Source organism: Leuciscus leuciscus (genome assembly GCF_965113295.1).
Source record: "Leuciscus leuciscus genome assembly, chromosome: 10".
NCBI lineage: Eukaryota > Metazoa > Chordata > Actinopteri > Cypriniformes > Leuciscidae > Leuciscus > Leuciscus leuciscus.
Genome location: NC_138734.1, coordinates 35,517,014 through 35,542,849, shown reverse-complemented (window position 1 = coordinate 35,542,849; position 25,836 = coordinate 35,517,014). Strand labels below are relative to the sequence as shown.

General features: G+C 38.9%; 1 protein-coding gene across 3 annotated transcripts; it reads left to right on the top strand.

Moving 5' to 3' along the window:
- The first annotated feature begins 2,582 nt into the window (after positions 1-2,582).
- On the top strand, positions 2,583-24,334 carry siah1 (siah E3 ubiquitin protein ligase 1). Of its 3 annotated transcripts, XM_082182607.1 has the most exons (4): positions 2,583-2,859; positions 17,134-17,190; positions 20,293-20,679; positions 22,216-24,334. In XM_082182607.1, exon 4 carries the CDS (start codon positions 22,218-22,220, stop codon positions 23,064-23,066), a length of 849 nt encoding a protein of 282 aa, XP_082038733.1. In that variant the 5' UTR covers positions 2,583-2,859; positions 17,134-17,190; positions 20,293-20,679; positions 22,216-22,217; the 3' UTR covers positions 23,067-24,334. The 3 variants fall into 3 exon arrangements, with proteins under 3 accessions (XP_082038733.1, XP_082038732.1, XP_082038731.1); XM_082182606.1 differs by lacking the exon at positions 20,293-20,679 and having other exon boundaries at positions 2,586-2,859; XM_082182605.1 differs by lacking the exons at positions 2,583-2,859; positions 20,293-20,679 and adding an exon at positions 10,488-12,699.
- The last annotated feature ends 1,502 nt before the right edge of the window (positions 24,335-25,836 follow it).

The following is a 25,836-nucleotide window of genomic DNA, read 5'->3' as shown; positions in this document are numbered from 1 at the left end:
CTTGTCTTTGGAACTGGAGGTTACAGTTTATATATGACAATAAGATGTCATTAATGGATCTTTATACATGAAAATGTCTGCTTTTATATTTTAGAAAGAGGGATGCTTGCCTGAATATCATCATATTTGGGAGTACAGTATGTCACACAACAATAAATGCAATGATTTTTATACAATGTGAATAAGGAGTGGCTTCATTCAGGAGTTTGCTGACAAGGCAGTTTCAAGCAGTGATGTAGTGAGAGCAAGAGTACTCTGGGATTTTAGCATACTGGGCTGCACTAAGGGAGATAGAAAGATAGACTGTGACTACACACTGTTTTGAATCATCAGAGTGGCACACTGGTTGCTCCCGTGGCTGAGGGAGGGGACACTCCTATTCCTCCATCTGCTGCAGAGCTGTAAACAATGATGTCATTTCCTCTCAGTGGCTGAGTTGGCGATTTTGGAAACTTAAAAGAACACAGGGCTAATTTAGAGTGAGAGTGCTACTGTCCCATTTTAGGGTGCATTATAGGTTGCAGCTAATCTAGGCATGTTAAAATATGCTTGTGATGTATTTCTAACAAATGACTCATAATTAGTCATTATTAATATACAACTACAGGTGTGGGTTTATATTTATCGACACATTTCCATAGGTGTGTCTAGTCTACAGTTATAGACAATGATGGCACGTTTGTAATAAAGTTTGGCTCTACTGACAGACAGGCGTGTGTGTTTTTTTTCCATTCCCAGTACATTATACTCTCACCTACTTTCAACACCTGGTTTACACAATTCAGGTAAATACAGTGGTTGTATCACTGATGACTGCTAATGTGTTTCTGCTATGTCTGACAGAGCATATTGTTGTTTTCCTACCACCTGTAACTATGGAACAAAAATATGGAACAAACTGCATGCAAGTTAAAATTGCATTATTACATGTACATATTGGATATTGAAAAAATATGTTTATTTTAAATAAATATGATTATATTATATTAATAATATGGGGTGAATTCAGATAAATTGTGCTAGTTTTTAACATTCATGTTACTGTAGCACTCCAATTTATAGATGAATTTACCCAATATATAAATTACAAAAAAGCCAGTAAAAGTTGCACTGCAGTTTTATTAAAGAAATTTGCTTTACAGTAATATCATATCTCTGTTCATTCTAGACGGAGACCTCTCAGGAGTCCTCCATCAATAAATAATTTAAGGACCTTTAAGAGGACAGAAAATAAAAAATAGACAGGCATGGGAAAAGGAACTATTTGCTTAATTACAGCACGTGACGTCACAGACTATGACACACCTTAATAACACAAGTGCTCAAGGGAGCGTATTGTTACAATTATGAAGGCTATACATAGAAATCATATAGGCTACAGTTTCAGCATCCTTTGAATAGGGTCTTTTTAAATAAACAATTTTCAGAACTGACATGAACTAGACATGAACATGAAGTCAGTAAAAGAGCGAACCGGTCGGATCATATGTCCGACTGTAAATCTTTTTAGATGTAATTTCGCCATTTTGAACTGAAAATATGCTGTCATTTAAATTATGATGTCATTCATACCTGAATGTGACGTGGCAAGAAACGTTTTTTTGTTTGTTTTTTTTGGACATAGCCTATTAGACATACAAACAAGAGTGAATGTGTCATGTGTCTAATTTCGACATTTTGAATTGAAAATAGACCTAATGTTGGCTAAGTGATTCATGTAATGTAGCCTATAGTATCAATGTGAGGAAGCAATTAAGAAACAGTAACAAAGGCGTTTGCATCATAGTATGCATATGAGATTAATAATGAATGTGTTCATATTGTGAATGAACTTAGCAGCTTTCGTGGAATAGCCTTCAGTAAATTCACTTTTCTAAGAAAATGATTCATAAAACAAATATCAGTTGACCATAAATGTTTACTTTCTTTACTGACACTGAAATGAAAAGACTATATCAGTCAAAGCTCGGCTTTCGGACGGGATCGAGACAGCTCGAATTTGGGACCTCGGTGATTATAAAACCCTGCCTACGACCCTGCTCGCAACGGGACCGAGAATCGAATCTTTCGAACCAATCCGAATAGTAGCTTACCGACTGATGGGGTTCACTTTACAGAAATGTTAGCCTACATTATAAAACGTGCTGGAGATATGTTTATAACTTTATTGGTGATCGTTTTTTATATTAACATAGGCCTACGAGACAGGGTTGGTTTTAATAAATAGTATTGTATCAAAACATCCAGACTTTTCATCCGAGAGATGCACATAAAATTTAGCAATTTGCAAATGTGACGTTACCTTGCTGAATCAGGTCGCAACAACACAGAAGACCATATGGTCGCAACAACACAGAACACTAATATAACGCACACTAATATACATTAATAAAACTTAAGTGAAAAATATAATAAATGGTATGAATGCATGTGGTTTTATTCGAAAATGTTACACTAAACATGGGATGTCAGGGGCCACGTGTTGCTGGTGAAACGGTTTTCTCAATTGGTTCTTTGATATGAACTGTTCGAAAGAACCGATTCGTAGAAATGTAATGAGACGGACATCCCATCACTAGTCTGTTGTACAGTCAATGGTCTGTAAGTTGTTGACCCAACGTTGTTCTCCTCCCCGCGTTCATGTGGCTGAAGCGCGTGACTTGTAGCGCCGCTCCCGTGAAAATATATTTAAACAGCTTCAGTCAGTGCGCGACACCGAGACTGCCGGGCGACAGCAGCGTCTCTTTTTAGCGAATGTGGAAACACAAACATCCAAACGACTAACGGACGAGGACCGACGTGTAGTGGATTATTTTTTTTAATTGTTCCGTTTGGCAGCAGAAGGGTATTTTTCCAGCGGTAAGTGCAGTGTTTAAATCCCTCATTCGAGGATAATGGCTCTGTTGTTGATTTTAGCGAGCTAGCTAGCTTAAAAAGCGGCTAGCCGACCATGCTATCAAACCTTTTACTGCATTCCTCATCAATACACCATTTGTTTGACCTATTTTTCTGTTAACACGTTAAGATTCCCAGTGCGGTTCGTAGCCAGTTTGTTTTAAAATGTTTTATTGATTCTCTTAAACGCTGAGATTTGGTCCATGTAACCATTATTAGCCCGGCTTTGCTAGCTCTCTATGCTTGTGCTAAGTGAGACACTATTAATGTGATGAAATTAAATGTAATATAACCAACGGAATTCTTTCCAATGTTAATAATCGGATGCATGCATGCAGACATGCTATTTGTGTTTGATATTTAGTTGTAAGCTTGAGGCCTCATTAATTGACGTTGAATCATACTAGACTATTTCCAAGCGTAAGAGAGATGGCTTGGCTGACAGATACTGTATCATTCTCTGCAAAATAATCCTGCCATTAAATACACATGTACACAGAGACAGGGCTAGCTGGGCTAGTATGTGATGCAGGAACCATTTTATCACCGTTATGGTCAATATAACCTGTAATGATGATTAAGAAATCAGTCTTAAAGAGAACATGCATAAAGCTAGCCGTCAACCGACACTTGGTGTTGAGTCTCGTCATGACTCTCTCAAACCCAAGATGTTACAGTAAAATCATCAGATGTGCGTGTGCATGTGATTGCTTTGAGACCTAAAGAAGCTTAATGTCCACGAATGCTACACACGGGGTTTATTTTAAGCTTCCGCGCTCACAGACGCCTTGAACTTGGCATCTGGATCACCACACCGTTTTGTTTACAAAGCGACTGCGATTTGCCAGGAGGATGTTTTGCTTGCATCTTTGTTGCGACTGAATTGAGCTGTACTGTTTTCGTTGTTCTTTATCCTTAAAGATCCATTTAAGCACCTCCCCTATCGATTACAGTAATTGAGGTTAAGTTGCAGTTGGTTGAAGAAATGGCTAGATAGGAGAGGGTCAAATCCCTTCGGTAACTAACCTTATTCTACTATCTTTAGAAAGGTAAGGTTGTTATAAACACTGGAGTGTTGCCACAGACTTGATATTTTGCAGCATAGAATATTTTTTTAAGAGAACCTTCAGGCTACTTATTTAAAGTGCTGTAAAAAAAAAACCTTCATCTTTCTGTGATATCTCATTTGCTGATTGACATCTCTATTGGGTTGATGAAGGATTGATTGTGCAGGGTAAATAATAGATATCAACTTAGCTCACAATGCTTTTGAGAAACGCAGAAGGCATAAGCTTAATAATGTATAAACCCTTCTGCCTTGAATTTGGGACGCATTCGATTTGTCTCTGTGTGTCCAGATGCTTGGAAATGCAATCCTTCTCTTTCATTCTCTTTACACACCTCAGCAGTGAACTTGAGATCATGTTATGGAGTGTTCATCACAAAGTTATTGATTATTTCTGTAGAGATTTGTGCACTTTAGTGAGATCTTCAGAAGGCAATGCATGTTGTTTTTCTGTCTAAATGGTCAAGTTTTTGTTTATTTGGGCTATTTCTAAAGCCTACATTAAAAAAATTATGTGTTGACTTGCAAGACATTTGTTTCTGTTAAATTGCATTGTTGGGTATTGTTCTTTAGAGTGTTATTCAATGACTGGAGTTATTTTGTTGTGACTCTTGTGTTTTCAAACCGTGTAATATGGGGCAGCTGCACGATCACTTGGTCACAGAAATGTGACCAAGAAATGACATTTGTCTTTTAGAGTTAGACTCCACAGCTTCAGGCCAGGGTAATGGTGAGGTAATCTGACCCTCATTAGAATAGCTGAAATGGGAGTATAGAGCAGGGATCGACCATTTCACACTCTCTATCCCATTGCATCGCTCTTCCACCTCTTATACTTGTTATACCCCTCGATACTTCAAAGTGGTGTTCGGAGGCTTAAGCATGGAAATGGCCGAACACCCACATAAAAACATGAGATATTCTCCATTCATTTAAACTATGGCTGGGCGATATGGCCAAAAAAATCTCACGATAACATTTTTCATTTCAGTCCATATTGATAATTATCACGATAAATGGCAAATCTTTATTTTTCCAATTTAAAAGCACTTTTATGCTCCTTGGTGAAAGTTGTAGAAACCAGACCGTTTTTTTGTGGTTTTAAACTACTCTTTATTGTCAGAACTAGATATGTGCGCAATGACTAATGAATGTTTTAACAGAAAGTCAGCAACCGACTCGTCTAACCCACCACCCGGAGACGGTCTGTATATGCGATCCATTTGAAATCGACTAGGGTACTTAATCTATGAAGTCAAATCCCATACTGAATGCTGCCAAAATAGGTCAGATACTGATGTGCTTGCCTTGCATTATCGTTGTATATTAAACATTCACTGAAAGCATTCATTTAAGCATTATAGACATATTTAATCAAATTGAATCAATAGGCATCGCAGGACCAAAGTTCAAACCTAATAGCCTATTATAAACACATTTCCTCAAATAAAAGTTAATCCACATAAGTCAGCACATTAAGGTATTGTTGTTCCTTATCACAGTAACGTGATAACGCATGTGAACCCGCTTTTTGTGTATGAAAAGTATCTGTACACAAGTGAACAATCTGAATGCAAGTGTGTGGGGAAACATCAGATTCTCCTAAACTGTTCACCAGGCTTACGATTAAATTTCATTTGAAATCACCAATGAAATCCAACAACAACTGTCTCATAAATTTTGTTTCTAAATGCTTGAATCATGACATAAAACTGCATTTTTCAGGCTAGACAACGCTGATGCGCAGTCCTAAGTGCACGTCTCAGAACACTGACTGTTTCTATAGGAACCGGAGCTACTAACGACAACTGCAGTGACGCAATGACTTTACCAATTGGCTCTTTTGTTTAGAAGGCGGGACTTATTCCGCCATTTTGCACTTTCTCCCATTTATAGTAATACGAGTGCACCGTCTTTCTGTATATAAAGTCTTTGAATGTCCCTCATAACCAGTAACAAGCCTTTAAGCAAGCTTAATTGTTATATAGGCCTACTAGTTTGATAGTATATTTATAGTAGGCTACATTAATAACTCTTGAATTTGATGCTAAGCAGCAAAGACACAAACCCTCTTGCGTAAGTGTAAAGGACAACACAAATACACAAAATACCTCATTGTTTGCCCAGAGTGCCCACAGCTTGCATGTGGTAATATACATGGTTATAGCTGCTAGTTACATTAGCAGCCCCTGCCCAGAGCTTTTGCTGTATATAGAGTTACAGGATAGAGCTCTAATGGACTCTGTCCATTGAGAAGGTATCGTAGAGATGAGCAAGAGATAATGGATGGGATAGAATCACAAATGAAGTGTGTGCATGTTATGCTTCATTTCCCGCTGTTTGTATTCAGGTGTAGCTTCTGTTTCACTTTTGAAGTGAGTGGCCCATTTGGAGATGAACATGGGGTCAGGCGATATAGCGGTAGACACGATCAACGGGTAGAGATTTTTGGACTATCGTGGTTACGGTCGCGTGATGTTGCCATGCTGTGCAGTCATGAAAGCTTATCATTTGAATGCATTTTCAAGCCTTGTGATTTAAAAACAAGTGATTTTAAACTAGAGGTGGGAATCTTTAGTCACCTCACGATCCGATCCGATTCCGATTCTGGAGGTCACGATCCGATTCCAGATCGATTCTTTATCTACTTTTCCCCCCTTATTAATTCATTAGTTTACATAAGTAATTAAGTACTTTTTTTTAAAATAATTACAAATTAAAAAAAATCATTAAAACAGTTGTATTTTAAGAATTTTAAACTTATATAACTTCAAACCATACAAGCAAGTAGCAAATAATAAAGAGGAGCAAAGAAACATGGCAAACAACAAACAAAGACGCTTTCAGTATTTAAGATTATCTGAACATTTTCAAGAACTGTGAGTGATTTTTCTTCATCGTACTTTTGTATTTTACTATGACATAGACTGCGGGAGATCTATTAAGCTGCATTCACGCTCGGATCTCTTTTGAAATATAAGAAGTAATGTGGTTTGTCCTGTCCGTTTAATCCCTTAAGACATAACTGGCTGTGTTTACGTTCATTTTGCACAAGTATATTAAACCACTTACACGGAGTCGCACAGCCGCTTGCGCGAGCAGTCTCGTACACAAACAAAGCGTGCGTCAGCATTTAAAATTGAAAGCAGCCTTCTGTTAGTGAGATTCATATTTTAAATATATAAGTCCACTGCATTCCAAACCACATAAATGATGACTTCGTAGAGCATTTGTAAGGAAAATACAGACGGGCGAGACAGCACACTTTAAGTGTAACATCAAAACAAGCGCGCGTCTCTCACAGTGCATCCTGTGCAATGAAGCCTGTGAATGTCCTTGTAATTCGCTTCAACCTTTCCGAACTTTATGAAAGATTATTTTACGGAAGGTTCGAGTTGTGTGCGTGTGTGAGGAATTGTTAGCAAGCAGAAGACGGGTGTTTCTAAAGCAAACTCAGCGTCATCGCACATCTGGTAAAAAACTAAGCTCAGAATCGATTCTGAAATTCTCAGAATCGATCCAGAATCGTTGGAGAGAGAATCGCGATGCATCGATGGATCGATTTTTTCTCCCACCACTATTTTAAACCATTCAAGTGCAATAAGTGGTGAAAGAGGACTCCTAACAGTATATGTGTGTGCTGTCTTAGAGACGGTTTTTGAGACGCCTGAAATGCACGCACATGAAGCTGCTGCTCATACAGTGAATGAGTACTGAACTCAGTACTCAGAGTACTGAAGTTCTTTAAGTCGCCTTATTGGGCTTGAACGGTCAAATATTCAGTTATGTGTCAAAAATGCCGTCTTTGCGACCTCGTAAACAGTCGTTTATGCATTAAGCCTACCATAAAGATGTGGAAAAGTCGATCAAAAGTGTGGCTACATTTCTCCAGGCTCGATGCCAACAGCGCGCGATGCAGTATTTGCGGTAAAATAATTGCTGCAAAGACCGGTACCACGACAGATATGATGAAGCCCTTGACAGTGCACGGAGTAAACATAATAGCAGAAAGATGCGCCGTCTTCGACTGGTAAATGAAGATATACCTTGTTGATCACTCTGATAGTGTTTATTGCAATAATGACCAACTAAATACACTGCCGTTCAAAAATGTGTTGGTTAGTCAGAATTTTATTTCAGTAAGGATGCATTAAAGTGATCAAAAGTGACCTTAAAACATGTCACATGTGTAATGTTACAAAATATTTCGTTTTTAAATAAAACTAAATTACGCGGCTGAAAATAACCGTGCTTTCTGTTACTGAGCCTGTGTCTGTCACTCGTCCTCTTAAAAGAGGAGGCTTGTGCGTAGCTTTGTTGCATTATATTGAAACTTTGTTGATGTTGTTATTGTCATGCGTGTTCTGGTTATTTGCGCATGATTAAACATGAGTCTTTATATGGCGATAAAACAAAGCTTTGTTGCGTTATTTTTTTGAAGTGGGGATTGGGGGTGCGCCAACCCGTTTGGGACATAGTAGGGGGTGCGCAGGAAAAAAAGTTTGGGAACCGCTGCATTAAGTGAACATAAAAAGTTGAGAAAGAAAGCGCGTTTTGTCAGTATTTTTGCCATTTATGGAAAGTACCCTTAAACGTTAAAAAGATGACAGATTTTTACTTTTTTTTGACATGGCAAACATGCCCCCCCCCCATTTGACTTGACCTGAAGGAAAGACGCAGGTAATCGCACACACTAAGGCCCCGTCCACAATACTGCGTTTTAGTTTAGAAACGGAGAATTAAAACGAATACGATCTCCGTCCACACCAGCGTTTTAGCTGCGTATTAGAATTGATCTCCGTCCACATTAAAACGACTGAAAACGCGGATCACTGGGCATGCGCCGTGCCGGTGTAAACACAACTTCATTGATAAAATTATCCCACCATGCGCTGGTTCTTCCCGGGTTAACCCAAAACCGACGTTCCATGTACGGTCGGTACCGCCGCTGCACACGGGAATTGTCACAGATCGCTCGAATATAGATCGCTCGATCCGGCGCATGTTGGCAGTTATAGCATTGTAAAATGCAGAATTTACTTGCACAACAGCTGCTAGCAAAGATATACGCCATGACTGATGACACCCAATCATAGAGCCGAGCGTGAGCCTCTAATACGTCATCGTTTCTAAAGTCCTCCGTTTTGACCCGTCCAGACTAAAACGCCCTCCGGAGATTCAAAACGAAAAACGGGTCGGCAGCGTTTCTAAACTTCTCCGTTTTGGTTCTCCGTTTTTGCCGGTTTAGTGTGGACGGGAGGTGCAAACGTAGCAAAAGGTCTCCGTTTTTAAACGAAAACGCAGTAGTGTGGACGGGGCCTAAGTCAATCTCTCTCTCATCCACTGTCTGTTTATTCGTCTGTCTGAACAAATCACCATGATAAACACAGCTTGTTATCATTATTAACTTATTTATAGTTAATACACATGCACAACGTGTAAAACAAGAAGGGCATAGCCTTATGGGAAAAAAACGCAAATATCGCGGTTGCTTGCACTAATCGCGGTTGCTCGCGGTTCCTCTACTAATGCCTGTTAGCAGTACTGGAACTGTTATTTTGTGTTAAATTATTGTAGTTGGTTTAGGTGGCTTAGGTTTTACTGTATGTACATTTGTTGTGTTTTGTATTTATTTATATTTCCATATTTAAGTATACTTTAAAGAACGGCTTTAAAAAAAAAAAAAAATCTTCAAATTGAACAATATATTAAAAGTTTAATGTAATCCACCGCTATCATTTGAGGCACCGGTACGGTTTAAAAAGTATCGATTTGGCACCGGTATCGTAAGAAACCCAAGCGATACCCAACCCTACTGAAATAAGGTTGTGGATGACCTGCTGTCAGTACATGCGCTTTACAATGTTCTTATGTGTAAAGGCCATTCGTTTAGGCAGACTTAGTAAGGGCAAAAGCCATTTCTCATGCAAAACAACTGTACTGATGATTGTGGGTTTCATAGTAATGTGTGTGTTGTTTTTATTTTTTTTATCCTATATTATTTTCCACTGGAAACTTGTTTTGCATTCCAGCTGTAGTGGAGAGGAGCTCTGGTGTTTACTCTACCCGGAGCACAATGACCTGCATGGAAATATCATGTCTGAGTCTTCATTTAGATGGTAATACTGGGTAGAATCTCTGCCTTGCCCTCAGCCCTTATGTTTACAAGTGCTTGTTTTGCGTTGATTGCAGATTTGTACCATTAACAAAACATCTTGCTGTCAGCATATGATCTGGGCCTGTGGGGGGCAATGTGGAGCACATGGTGTGTGTTTCCAGAGATGAACTGTAATCGTCTGGTTTTACAGTTTGCATTCAATTATTCATTTTTTTAATTATTGTACTTTGTCACCCTGGATCTATTATTTTACTCAAAAATACATTAGATGCAGGTCATAGTCACTGACTTCTGACAGTTTAAAACGTGTCATTAAATTCAGAAGATGACTGATATTGTAATGATGAAGAAAAAAACAACATTTTATAAGTTTATTCAATTTAATAAATGACTTAGGCCTATATGTTAATTCTTGATTTGAATAGTGACTAACTGTTGATGCATTTATAACAGGGTTCCCACGGGGTCCTTGAAAGTTTGTGAATCTGAAAGTTTTTGTAAATAAACATGCATACAGGTCCTTGAAAGTGCTTGAATTTATTTTGTGCAAGAAGTTTTCTGGAAAAAAATGCCATATTCCCTCCAGTCCGCTAGTGTGTTATTTCACCAACACTCTGTCCTATGAATTCTAGCTTGCTTGATTAGCATCAGTTACGCGCTTTTACGTGTTACGCTAAGTGTTTCCCATGTGAGGTACTTTGTGTTGTACGTTGCCATGACGTTCAAGCGCACAAATCTACTGGGTAAAGGTAACCAAGGTGTGGGAACTCTGTTATAAACAACATGCAAGGAGACATTTTTGTTATGTGAAAAGATGTTTAAACAGATTTTTCCTATGAAATCATGTAAGACTTCATTTGTTTTTTTTCTTGCCTGAGACGTGGCAAGATGTTTTTCCTTGTATCCATGTAGACAAATTGGTGAGGAATTAGAAAAAGCACCTTTACCACATGCCTGCAGGTGTTTCAGTCACACTGTACGTGAGGCAGGACTAGGCAAAACCCTTTGCATGCGTGACCCGTCACATCTGCCCTTTCAAATGATAATGTAGCAACACTGAAACAAAAGGCAAATGGTCTTTGATAATTGTAAAGGTTTTCCTTTCTTTTGTAAGTCCATCCTTGTATTTAACAGCTCTATGATTAACAGATGTTAGACTGTCTGAAGATGAACACCATTTGTTGTGGCTATAATGGCAAGGATTTTAATAAGAGGTCTCATGAGCACAGCATTGTGGAATTTAATGTTTTGGTTGTCATGTTATCGCTAGTTAAATCTACAGGGCATGTTTTGATGAAGGTGAGGGACCAAAGGTTACACGAGATGGTCAGAGCCTTGTAGTGTCACACTGAAACGCTGATATGGGGCCACCGTCTGGGCCTTAATGTCAGTTTCAAGAGCAGAAAGGTCAGATTGTTTTAATCAGCCCCATTCTAAGCATGTGTGCATGTGCTGGGGTATTTTGGGTAGTGGTGATAGACGATACTTAGTGGGGAATGATGTGGCTGTACACTATGGGCTTCTTTAAAGCAGTTAAGACTTGCGATATTGGATTTGTTGTAATGTGCCACGTTCTCCCTCTCTCTATGTTCAAAGACATTAAAGGGCCCATAAATCTGCATTTCTATGCTTTTGTGGTTTTGTCAGTGCCGTTTATGAGCAGCGTGTGTAATTGTGGAGTGTTTTGTTTAAGTTGCCGGCTGTCGTAGAGGTGCCATGCTGTAAAGACTCTTTGTCTGGTCGACATGAATAAAGGCAGCGGCTGGAGGAGGAGCTGTGTAATCTGATACGGCTGGGCTCATGAACCGGTCCCACTCCTCGTCCTCAGAGAGAGAGAGAGAGCGAGAGAGCATGCTGTCTTCAGACTGGCATTTGACTCCTCAACCCACAGGCAACAGTGGTGACGGTGCAGGCGGGACTCTCCTTCTTTCTGCGGTCGTTCTGAGAGTTCGCTCTTCTGTGCAACAGCATGTTTCTTCCTTTCCCGTCTTCATTTGCCGAGCTGACGGGGTATTCTGAAAGTCATGGGAGTGGTCTTTCTCAAACGAGTCCTGGAATGTGCTTTTAAAGGGAGGAAAACCCTATCAACTCGGCTCCTTAACCCTGTTTTTAGTTTTTTCCCTCTTCCCTGGGATTGCAGCTTAAGTCTCCTTCCAGACGCTGGAAACTGGATCTACTTGTGTAACATTCCTAGATTACAGCAAATCCTTTTTTCTCCCCCACTTCCCGTACTTTATTTGTACTCATCCTGAGTATATTCTTTTAAAAAGGAAATCTCCTGCTCTCCACTTTAAGGAACGGCTGCTGGAATTGCACGAGTGTGTTGGTGTTCGGGACTCATCCCTTCCTCCTTTGGAGGGGTTGGTGGCGGGGATACCTTACAGTGGCCCTAGGCGACCTGTTGGAGCTGGGTTTCTCTCTTGCGGTGTCATTAGAATAAGACTGTAGGAAAACGAGTGAAACAGGAAAGGAGGAACTTTTGTTTTTATGTAAAGAGCATGATGAAGAGTCAATCTGCTCCCCATGTCTGCTACGGTTAGACTACAGCCTGTGTACTCATGGAAGGGGGTGCTCAAGCTCTTCTCTTGCATAGCGGCCCGAACTGCTAGTAAACCTAAAGGTAACAGAAATATGCTCTCATTGTTTACTACCACCACTAACTCACCTGTAAGAGGCAGGCCATTTCATTTTGTCACTGTGTTAAAGTTAGCCAAAGACTTGGCCATAACTTGGATTTGGACTTAACGTTTTGGCCATACACTGAAAGTCAAAGGAGTTTAAAACATTGGGCCCCATTGACTTTCATTGTATGTAGTATGTACCAAAAAACACAGAGACATTTTGACAAACCTTGTTTTCTTTGGGCTTCTGGTTACATTCCTATGCTTTCTACTGTAGACGAAGGAAAAGTTGTCTGTTTTGAGAGACAACACTCTTTTCTCTGTTATAAAATGCTGAGAACCCTCCCATCCTTGATTTTTGTTTTCTTTGTTTATGTGTGTGTTTGCTGTCATATTTTGAGTCTATGGCATGCAAGGGTAACTTCAATGGAGCTGTCATCAGACATATTGTGTGCATTGTTCCAACGTCTTGTACTCGGCTGTGCTTTTCTATTCACTCTATTAGTAGTGTAGTTGTGCATACTAGTATTATAGATGCATGTGTTTGGAATTGGTGTGGACTGTGGAGTGTTGAACACTAAAGGGGGACTGTACAGTGAGGGCATGCTGTGACTCGTCTGCCTGCTCAGGGAACTATGACTCACAGACAGGAGGATCATGTGTTTCTGTGGCTTGTACATATCAAGAGACATTGAAATCATTTCGACTACCTAAGTATTAAAATATTTTAAAAATATGAATACATAAATTATGCTAAAGAATATATCGCGTTTTATTATCAATCTCAAATTTTCAATTTTATTATGCAATTTTGAGACACAAGGAAAGCCTCTCCAGTAACTGAATAGCTAGAATTTCATTAAATTGATTAAATGTATTTATTTTTTGAAAATTAGATTGAAAAAAGACTCAAGACTTTATTAGATCTCAATGATGACACTTTTCTAAATGTAATTTATAGAGAAATATATTTTTTTCCATTTTAATTTATATTTCTTCAAATAAAATGTTTTGTTTTTATTTTATCAATTTCCATTTAAATTAAATGTTTATCAAAACTAGTAAGTACAACATCTGAAAGCATAGACCTACACTTTCGCTCACTAGAATCCCCTACATTTCTCAAAAAAAAATGCATGTCCATTTGTCAACTACCCACAATACATTTATATTTCTTTACCTCATCTCACATTTTTATTTACTTTTTTCATTCCAAAAGTTTTTGCTGGTGGCTAAATGACTGCATTAGTTATATGACATAGAATTGGTCCTGAGATTCAGAGCGGTCACTATATGATTGTCATGATGTTCTCATACTAGCAGCTAGGCCTAAGTCAATTACAAATGTTGATATCAAAACAAAATTGAGTTTTCAGCTTTTAAGTCCCTGTTGGCTTTTGGTCACGCTGATCCATGCTATTGACCATCTGCCAGATTTGGACTTCGACACCTCCTAATCTGCTGAATAATTTCACCAGATACTTTAATGCGTATTGATCGTCCTTCCATTCTGAATGGCTTCTGATGAAATATTGAAGTGTGGCCTAATGTGGAGAAATCAATGTGAAGCCCAACCGGTATTGTGCTCAGCATTAGTCCTGCCCACCGTGAGTATCTGCTTTAACAGGCCTCACATTACAAAAGATAAAAATGGATAAAATTGTATTTAGGGCTGGGCAGTATTTTTGACTTTTTCTATTTTGATCGAAAAACAAGCACCTTTTTTATTTTATTTTATTTTTTATAAAAAAGAATAATTGCCCAATATTGTCTCACAATGTTAATGTTGAAGGCTATAAAAACAAATATATGGTTAAAATGTAAGTTGCCATTTAGGCTATGCTATATGTGCAAAAAAGGGTTAAAACAAAAAAAGTTTTTTAAAGCAGATGTTAAAATTGCTACATCAAAAATGATAATAAATCAAAACAAAAGCACAGGGTAATTGTTTAATTTAGCTTACATTTGATTACCCCATTACAATAATCAATTTACAGTTACTGCTATAAAAAAAAATACACTTATTTGTAGGTTTAAAATTCAACATATTTTCTACAACTACAAAAATATTTTTGCAAAATGTAGTTTAGCGGAGACTTGCTTGTAGAATGCTCGTCCACTCCTGACAGCAAAATGGAAATATTTGCATGACTTCAACATTTACAGATGTAGAATACATGGAAATGTAAGTTATGAACCGAGGAAAAACGCGACATCTTAAATGCAATAAACGGTACAAATATCTGACTGGGCAAGCTGCGTTGAACTACATGCGTTAACTATATCTTACGAGTTATTTTGAATAATATAAAGCATATCTCATGTTTAGGACAATTTGGACTCACTCTGTGTCCTCCGCTAGTTTTTAGATGTGCTCATAATACCACACTAACATATATTGATATAAATTGAATTGCGATATAAATTGTATTGCCTCATTTTAGTTTTTAGTTTATAAAAATATATTGATATATCGTACAAACTCGGTATACCGCCCAGTCCTAGTTGTATTCATAGGGGCATTAAAAGGAGGTCGGTTAGACGGGTGTGTCTGTTTCTATCAACATCATGGTGTGAAGAAATATCTGTTTTACTTGTTTTGTACTTGTATTGTTCCTGGCTTCACTGACTCTTCTGTTATTATACTGTATTGTACAGTTGTTGCTATAGAAAAAACAAAGGTGTTGGTGTTTAGAAAGTCATTCTGGTCTAAGAAGGATGCTTTGTTGCTAAGAAGGATTTGGAACACTTAAATAGTTAAGTTGGCGTTGGAACTTAATGACACTTTAACAGCATGAAAACAGACAATGAAAAAAGTCTAGATCTATCTCAGGGCTCGCAAAATCGCCTGCCCGACGTCCCGGGGCTATATTGTTTTCCATTCGGGCTACCAAAATGTATAACCGGCCTGCCCGACGGGCTATCTGAAATACTGTTCGCTTCAGTCTTGTTATAATCAGATTCAGCGCGTTCTTCATCTTCAATCCGCAGTGGCTCCGAGCAGAGCGCACGTCAGAAACAGAGGACAGGGTGTGCGTGTGTGTGTGTGTGTGTTCATCTGAGTCTCATTGGTCTGTCAATGTCAGAATATTTGAGATGACCAATCAAATCAAAGTAGGCGGACTTTATATACACAGAAGCTTCTGACCGCGAATTTGAGCAGAGCGACTCGCTGCAGTTTACGGTCGAGTGCGAGATAAGATGTAAGTAGCTAAACTAAACATTTCATTAGGTCATAAATGTGAAACGAATGACAAAAATTATCAGACAAACGAATATACTTTTGTTGAATTTCGCCATTTTGAACTGAAAATAGGCCTATGTAACGTGACTAATAATTAGTTTGCTGTCATTGTGAGGGGACATTAACAGAGCATTAACAAAGCCGTTTTCATGTTGGGCACAAGATTAATAATGAATGTGTACATGTTGAGAATTAATATACAATTTGTAGCCTTCAGTAAATTAAAAAAGTTCAGCTTTAGGAGGGGAAGAGACAGGGCAAGATGAGGAGACTGAGAGAAAAAGAAAGTGATGGATAAGAAGTGAGAGCAGGTATTGACAAATAATCTACTGCCCACTGACGTTTTTTAAAGCTAATTCTCTTCTTTTTTTTTTTTGGCCTTAAAATGTCTTGAAATGGACATATCAGAGAAATAAAAAAATGTAACCCCCTAATAACCTTAAATGCAGGACCTCTTTGATTATAAAGCCCTGTCTACGGCCCTGTATTAGGAATAAGATCAATAATGAATGTGTACATACTGTGAATGAATTTAATAAACTTAGGCTACCTAGCTTTCCTAGTAGCTTTCAGTAAATTAATGCGTCTGAGAAAATGATTCATAAATCAACCTATCAGATGACCCTATGTTTACTTCACTGACAGACAAAAATGAAAAGCCTATATCAATCAAAGCTCAGCTTTAGGAGGGGAAGACAAAGAGAATAGGAGTGTGATGCTGATGAGGAGAGAAAAATAATCAGCTGCCCACTTACATGGTTTAAAAGCTATTGTTATCCATTTTTTTTGGGCCTTCAAAACATCTTAAAATGCACATATGTAGATCAGAGAAAGCAAAATTTTCTCAAACCCCCCTGACTGAGTATGAGTGAGTATTAGACCCTAAACTAAAGTGTTACTTTTTTATTTTTTTTTCATACCCTCATTGGGGGCTGAGCCACAGACACAGACAGATGCATATTTGTTGATATTTTGTGTTTTGAAAAAGTTTTTGATTCATTGTTTTGACTCCTAACCAATTTTCTACATTGAAAATTGTCTTTTTATCTGGGCTAGTAAAATTCATTTCGGGCTACCAAAATCTGAAGAGTGCCTGCCCGAAGGGCTACCAGCGATTTTGAAATTTTGCGAGCCCTGTATCTATGCATTTTACAAAACTAACAAAACCTCTCTCTCTCTCTCTTTCCAGAGGTCCACACATTTCAAGGAAAAAAGAAAGACGTACTTGGGAATCATATGGACGAAGGCAAGTATTCAGTTTTATGTTGCATGTGCATGTTCGGAAAATACAATAACAGTAAACAGAACTCACTCACACTGTTTGGGAAAGCCAAGCAGAATCCTCTGCCAATGTGCAGGCTTTTGGAAATGTAGGTTCGTTGAAACTTGCAACAGGGTTGGGTATTTTTTGGCTGTGATGCTTCAATTCATGTTCAGCTGATGTTTACTTCAGCTTGAGTTCATGGGGATGTGGAAGGCTTCTTAGTGGAGCGAATGGAGAAGTGGCAGAGGAAAGATAAATGATAAGGGTTTGTGCCTGTATTCACTCACAGTCCTCATCAGATCTGTGCCATCAAACTCCCATTCCCTCTGAGCTTGTTGCCACAGGCAGAACCATTAGACATTGCAGAGTGACCCATCTCTACCAAAACGATCCCTTGTGGGCCACATCACGCTACCATCTCCTTGGCCTTAATCTTTTCATCCACCAGAGCCCTGAATACTGAACCTCTTGTCTGTGCCTTCCATCAAATCTAGAAGGGCTTCTTCCAGAGAACTGTTCCAGAACGCTGTTTACAAATGAAACTAGACCAAAAACAGTTCATTTTATTGGAACGTATCCCAGAATATATCCCACAAACCCCTTCTGCAATCATACATGGCAAGGCAAGGATAGTTTATTTATATAGCACATTTCATAAACTATGGCAATTCAAAGTGCTTTACATAGAAAATAAGCACAAAATAAAAGCAAGGGAAATTAAAACGGTTATAAAAGGAATTAAGAGATAAATGATACAGTTATAAAATGAATTAGAGTAAAATGAATTAAAGTAGTAAAAAGATGATACATAGAATCAACTTCTCATCTGGCAAAACACCAGTATATCTTATTTTGCATATAGTTTTACTCTTACACTGTCTCTGTGGTGTTTCCACACGTCTCCGATGGACCCTATTTTTCCCTGACTGACTACATGTGTACTGTACAAGCTTGTTTCCATAGCACATATAAGCCTCAGAGAGAAAGTGAAAGAGCTAGTCAAACTTAAATCCTAAATTTAAATAGCCCACAAAGCTTTTATTATCCATTTTGAGAACTGACTTCAGATCTCAGGAATAAAACTAATTCCCATTACAGAATGTTGCAGACCACTAACCACATTACAAAGACTGCAGCAAGCCTAAATCCAATGGTAACACCTACTGAGTGAACAAAGCTCTTGACCACAAACATCTCCATGGAGTCTGGCGTCAGACCACATCATTACTGTACCTGATAAAACTGCAAGACGGAGTTGAATAAAACTTGCTAAAATTTTCTAACCTTTTTATGTATTAAAGTACACTGTTAATTAGCACTACCATCAATTTATGCAGCTGCAAATGCATATTAATATGCCTCTCGCTTTACAAAGTGTTGCATTCATAGTAAGAAACTGTATTCAAGTGTTTAATTAATGTAGATGTTTGTAGCAGAGGTTAGTTACGCAAGTGCCATTGAAAATTACTTTCTTTTATGTTAAAATCTGGCAATATCTTAGCTTACAAATTATCATGTTAGAACCAATTTCATAGTTACATTTAAATAGAAATCTTAAGATGCAAAACTTTGAATAAAATAGTTGTTTTTTCCTTCATATGAATCTTTTTTCCATATATTGTCCTAATTGTTTCAAAAGTTTATTTTACTGAAGTATGAAGTAATGAAGTTACAAAATTGTAATAACCTTTATTTAAATATTTTAAGATATTATTTTAGGCTAGAGCTCTCTTTAATTAGAATTCTCACTTTATCTATGCAAAACTTTGAAAGGTGAGATGCACGCTTCCTAATTCCTAATTATAGCCTGCTATATAATATGCGTTTACAGCTTCACAGATCAAAAGCTTGGTTTACTCAGTAGGTCTTAGTATTGGGTCGGCTTAAACTGCACAGTATTCTTTAGTCAAAGGTTACAGAAACACACTGGATGCAAGTATGCAAATGCAAGTTCTTGGCCAAAGCATTGCAAGCAAGTAGTATCATTGTACATAATACAGGTTTTTAGGCGATAATGCTTTCAATTGTCTGTGCCATTAAACCAGATGTGTTTTTAAGTAGCTAGCTATAAACTTTGAGTTTCCCTTTTGAGCTTTTTGCTCAGTGTATTTTACTTGCTTAGTGTATTTTGGTCCTTGGACTTGTCCAACTGCCTTGCTTGGACTCAGCACAGCACTAATGCTGATGTTACCCTCAGCATTAATGTTGATGTTTTTTGCTGAGGCTCCATTAATCTGATGTATTAATCCGTCTACCTGATACACAAAATAACAGTCTGGGACATTGCGCCATTTTTAAACTCCAGCTTGTGCAGCGTAGGCCAGTTGCATTGCCTTTTGTTCTTCCTTACTCCATTAGAAGACCTGACAACGAGTCTGCTCTAACCACTTCCTCTGGGGTTACAGGATTTCCTGTTATATGTGATGGACTGCAAACTTTCCACTGACATAGCAGCTCAGCACTGCTGGAGAAAAGAGACACACCACAGTCCTTTTGATTCCTAGACGAAGAACTTCACAAATAGAAAATTCAGCAATGCCACAAGGGCTCTTTCCACGCTTTGCTTTCTTCCAGAGTTTTAAACAAATCCTTAGTGAAGTCGACTTTTTTTTTTAACCTATAGTAAGTCTACTATATTTATGTGCCATATAATTTTTCTACAGTGCTTTCTAGACTCACAAAAAATGCGTAGGGAATCTACTCTTGGCACAGTGGACTAAAAAGAGAAACAAATTGCAAACCATCACGATTTACATTATAGCTTGCCTAAATAGTAATGCATACTGGACATTAAGCCTTTTTAACATTGCATTGATTTAATGATTAATTGACACATACTCTTGCTCATTACTTTGAAGGTTATTTAAGATGAGACTATTCATGAGATGAAGAACATGATGTTTGAACATGCTGCGTTGGAATGCTTCCGCCCCCCAATATATTTAGTTTTGGCAGAAGCGGGATATTTTGCCTGCCAACCACAACTTACAAAAGTCAATGTCCATAAATAATCCTTTCTCACAAGTCAAGCACTATCTCTCAAACTATTCCCTTTCAATTAATTTTCACTTTTTTTTCTCTTAGTGAGACTCATGCATCACTTCAGCTGTTGTTAAAACCTCAGCTTAATGGAGCAGCACTGTTGTAACAGTAGTGTACGACAGCCATCAGCTGCTCCGACTGTTTCGTGGTGGGAGGTTGGCTTACTGTCTCTTTGGCTTAACTTCAAGCAGACAGGCTGTCTTTGCTTCTCTCATTGTATCGGACATCTGCTCTGGATATGGACACGCATCTCAACAAAAGCCAAGTCTGTCCAGTCGTGCTCCTGGAGGGCCAACATCCTGCAGAGTTTAGCTTCAACCTGCCCCAATACACCTGCGTGGAGTTTCTACTAATCCCGAAGACCTTGACTAGCTGGTTTAGAGTGGTCCTCCAGGACCAGGATTGGACACACCTGAAACAAGTTAACAGGTCACCTGTAAATTTGTTTCTTTAAAATATGTACCGTTATTGGGGGCTCGTCTGGGATTCGACCACACACCTCCTGCACTCAAGCAAGAATCATAGGTTCATTCAGACATGCACAACATGACTTGTGACTTGTCCAAGTAAGACAGTGTTCCTGTTGTTCAAACAGTGCAGGTTTGTGCTAGAGTATTAACACCAAGATTTTGGGTTAGATTCTCATGAACTTGAAAATGTATATCTTGAATACACTGTTGCTTTGGATACAAACATCTGTCAAATGATATTGTAAAACAGGTCCTAGAACAACAATAAATGATACAAGAACATAAGTTTAACCCTTCTTCTAAAATCTGAGATTTCTGATTGGATGATGTTCCATGACCAATGGATGTTGATCCAGGAACATGTGTAAATCATGTTAGGAATCCATATGATTTGCAATGATACACTTGGAAACAAACGTTTATCTGTTTGTTGGCATTTCTAATCCCTTAGTCTTTGACTACAAGCCTAGAAAGACATTGAGGGCACGGTAGCTGTTGTGCCTGGACTAATTTTGGCCTCAGTTGTTATACTCTGAGAGCTGCTCATTGAGGGGGCTGAAAATACTTGGCTTTATCAGAGCAGATGTGTTTACTAGCAGATTCTAAGCCACCTACATACACGCACAGCTCGCCGTCCATCCACACCCCCACCCTCCTTTCTGGCACTGTCCTTATTCCTCCACGTGAGACGATTTACTATTCTCTGGTCCTGCCACACTGCTCCTTTGTTCTGTAGTCTCTTTATTCCTCACTTAATTGATGTCTGTGTTAAATCTGCAATCAGTCTTTTTCATTTGCTCCCTGGTGCTGATTTACAGTTGCTCTTGTGCTTCCTATTAACTGATGTGTAGAAGTAGGATATATATATAGCGGTAGGGTGTTACAGTTGGGTCACACCATTCCTTTTGTCATGAATTAGGCAAGAAGTCCTATACTTCTCTACACAGGTTGTCCCATACACATTCACACTTCTCACAGCAGCTTGTTGCCATAGGAACACTCTTGCAGCAGACATGCGCTCTGGTCTTCTGAGTCCATTCTCCATGTCTGGGAAAAAAAAAAAAAAGGGCGAGGCGTGAAGATCTGTGCATTTTACTCATGCCAGAAATAGCTGCCCCGAGTTTTCCCTAGAGGCCCTTGTCTGACTTATCGGTGGCACTAGACTCCTATATCTCTGAGCCACTCAGGGAGAACAGGCATTGCCTGGCTCACAGCACTGTTGAGACTTTTTCATCGCTCTTTGGAGTTCATACTGGTTAAATCAGCAGAAACGTGTACATTTTTTTACCCTGAGGCTACATTCTAAAATGTCTACTTTATTTTCCAGAAGCAGAAGTGCTCAGATCAGTGCATTAGATGCCAGCTGATGTCTGCTGTCATGCATAATGCAGTTGCTTAGCTGGTTGTGGATGTTCCTTGTAAATGTGTGCACCTCCATTTCTTTATGGTCGTCTGTTAGCCAAGCTAACTCTCTTCTTTATCTCCTTTTCTTTAGAAATGAGTCGTCAGACTGCCACAGCGCTGCCCACAGGAACCTCTAAGTGTCCCCCTTCTCAGCGCGTCCCAACCTTGTCGGGCACCACCGCATCCAACAGTGACCTCGCCAGCCTATTTGAGTGTCCTGTCTGTTTTGACTATGTGCTGCCACCCATCCTGCAGTGCCAGAGCGGCCATTTGGTTTGTAGCAACTGCCGGCCCAAACTCACCTGCTGCCCCACCTGCAGAGGCCCACTTGGGTCAATCCGCAATTTGGCCATGGAGAAAGTGGCCAACTCAGTGCTTTTCCCCTGCAAGTACGCCTCATCAGGCTGCGAAGTTACCCTACCACATACAGACAAGGCTGAACACGAGGAGCTTTGTGAATTCCGGCCATACTCTTGCCCTTGTCCTGGCGCCTCCTGCAAGTGGCAGGGATCTCTCGATGCCGTCATGCCTCACTTGCTGCACCAGCACAAGTCCATAACCACGCTACAAGGTGAGGATATTGTCTTTCTGGCCACAGACATCAACTTGCCTGGGGCAGTGGACTGGGTCATGATGCAGTCATGCTTCGGCTTCCATTTTATGCTCGTGCTGGAGAAGCAGGAGAAATATGACGGCCACCAGCAGTTCTTTGCCATCGTGCAGCTGATCGGCACACGAAAACAAGCGGAAAACTTCGCCTACAGGTTGGAATTGAACGGCCACCGGCGGCGGCTCACCTGGGAGGCGACGCCACGTTCCATCCATGAGGGCATTGCCACCGCCATCATGAACAGTGACTGCCTGGTGTTTGACACCTCCATTGCTCAGCTGTTTGCAGAGAATGGTAACCTGGGCATCAATGTCACCATATCCATGTGCTGAGGACTAACAGCCGTGCATACTTGAACACATACACACACTTACAAACATGAAACCAGACATTTCAAAACACCGCAGGATACCTTGAGTTGTGCTTGGGGGACGGGGGAGTAGCTAACCTAGGGAACTTTTTGCTGTTGTACGTTCCAAGTAGTCATCAAAAAAACTGTAATTGGTTGGAGCTTGGCTCATCCAACCTGACTTTACTCCTGGGTTCTCAGTTTTATGCTACAATATTATATAAATTAAATAATTAATGTATTCTACATTTTTGAGAGCAACATTCATTGCCCTCAAAGGCATAGGAAAGCCACGTATGTGGAATGGACATTTGCAGAAGTGGCATTTGGAACAAGGGTTTGAGGAACAGCACGCAGAGCTGGATGGCGGTTGGGAATATTGATCAATTTTTCCCAAGACGTTTCACATTTCAGTTTAGATAAAACACTAACGTTCATGTTCAAATATTAGGTTTTGTTTTATGTCCCCCCCCCCCCCACCACCACCACACCTTTTCCCCCCTCTAATTTTCCCTACCTTGAGTATGATACAGAAAGGTTCTGATAATTGGTGCATGACCACTGGATTAGTTGTAACAAGTCCAGATTTCATTTTAGAGGTCTTGTTTGTTTCTGCCTATCATTGCAGTGTTTCTCCTGTTTGTTTTTGAAGGGATAGTTTCATAACTTGGCACACGCACATCAAGCCAGGTTGTAAAAATAGTCAAGTTTTTTTATTTTTTATCAATGCCACACTTCTTTTGTTATAATATCAAAAACTCTTTAACGGTTAGATTGAAGTTGTGCAGTACGCATGAGATCATAAGTTTTGTTTCCTGAGATGGGAGCCCTCCATTACAAACAGTGGATTAAGCACTGCACTGAATATCAGGCTAGGAACAGGGGCAATTATTACAGTTATTATTAATGATATTGTCATAACTATCATTTTGTAATGACTTATAAGGAAATGGAATGAAAAGGCTGTTGTAACCTTGTGGCTAATCTTCAGTGTTTGTAGATAGTGTTGTTCTTCAGAAGATCTCAATGTCTTCTTTTTCTCTTTTTGTAAGTCAATATTTTTGTTGCTGTTGTTCTTTGTATGTCTGTATTTCTGTTTTTTTTGTTTGTTTTTTTTGCAAGGATAGGGTGAAGCAAAGCCAAACATCTCTGTGGATACATTGTACTGTTGCTAGTCCTGATCTCTAATTTTATTTGTTTTATTGTTTGTTTTGTTCTATTTTGCCAGTAAATAAATCTATCTTTTTCATACCCATTTTCTCACTCCTCATTCTAAGCTACAGCTGATGGTGATGATGGCTTTATTTGTTTCTCTCTTCTCCTAATAGGTGAGAATGGGTGAAGCAAACAAATGCTCTACCAACTAGATGTTTTGTCATAATTACTTTGCATTGTCCATGTTAGCTTGACTGATAATAGGGAACTTGCTTTTTAACAAACCTGTGTTTTAGTGTAAATATTTTAGTCTGATTTAAACTTTTTTTTTTTTATATATATATATATATATATATATATATATATATATATAATTATATATAATTATATTTATTGTTTAATAGCAAAATGTTAATGTTTTTTTTGTTTTTTTTTGATTGTCATGCAATGCTTCATGAGATGCAAAGTTAATTTTCTCAATAGAAATTAAAGGTGCAGTAAGCGATTTCTGTGAAACTGGTGACATTTAATCAACCCAAACACAACCCTACTTTCATTGCTCCGCCCCCAAAATGCATGAACACTCAATTCAAGAGTCGATGTCTCTATCATAGCAGAAGCAAAGTAATGCTTTGCTAAAAATAATGCGAAGTTGACGAACTAATGACGTTGAAGAACAGAAAACGCATGAGTGGACATGCCCCCTACTGTTGATTGGCTACAAGTGTGTTGTGTGTGCTTGGTCCGATCTACTTTCAAAAGCGTTTCTCAGAAATTGTTTACTGCGCCTTTAGGTTTTTTTTGTTTTTTGTTTTTTTGCTTAATTTCAAAGTTGTTTAATCTGCACTAGGTGGTTCATTACTTAGAACTTTTAGGAGTATTTTGAAATCTTAATGGAGAAAATTAACTTACAGAACCAAGACAAAGTGGGCAGTTATTGCTGTACTCTATATTTCCTCTTATGGTACTATTAAGATCAGAATTAATGAAATGTATTGTGCTCTTGCTATAGATGTTTTGGTAATGACATGAACATTCTGGAGGATTTTCCCTCTACGTTAAAGGGTTAGTTCACCCAAAAATGAAAATTCTGTCAGTAATTACTCGCCCTCATGTTGTTCCAACCACGTAAGACCTTCGTTCATCTTCGGAACACAAATTAAGATATTTTTGATGAAATCTGAGAGCTGATCACTTCTCCATAGACTGCTAGGTGGCCCAAACTTGCTGGCCCAGAAAAGTTATTAAAGAGATCGTTAATATAGTCCAAGTGACTACAGTGGCTCAATCTTAAGTATATCAAGCGACGAGAATACTTTTTGTGCGCAAAAACAAACAAAAATAACGACTTTATTCCACTATTCATTTCCTTCTCTCTGGGCCTCTAGTTGGTTCACGTAGTGTTTTTGCGCTGCGCGTCACACACATGACCAGCGTCGGCCAATAGTGAGCCTACGTGGTGACGTGTAACAGACGCGCTGCGCAAAAACACTACGAGGCCCAGAGAGAAGGAAATGAATAGTGGAATAAAGTCGTTATTTTTGTTTGTTTTTGCGCACAAAAAGTATTCTCGTCGCTTGATACTTAAGATTGAGCCA

Coding starts and splice junctions, on each gene's coding strand:
- siah1 (XM_082182605.1), top strand. CDS start 12,603: ATGTCTGCTACGGTTAGACTACAGCCTGTGTACTCATGGAAGGGGGTG. Junction 12,700..17,133: donor AACTGCTAGTAAACCTAAAG/GTAACAGAAATA, acceptor CTCTCTTTCCAG/AGGTCCACACATTTCAAGGA. Junction 17,191..22,215: donor TGGGAATCATATGGACGAAG/GCAAGTATTCAG, acceptor CCTTTTCTTTAG/AAATGAGTCGTCAGACTGCC.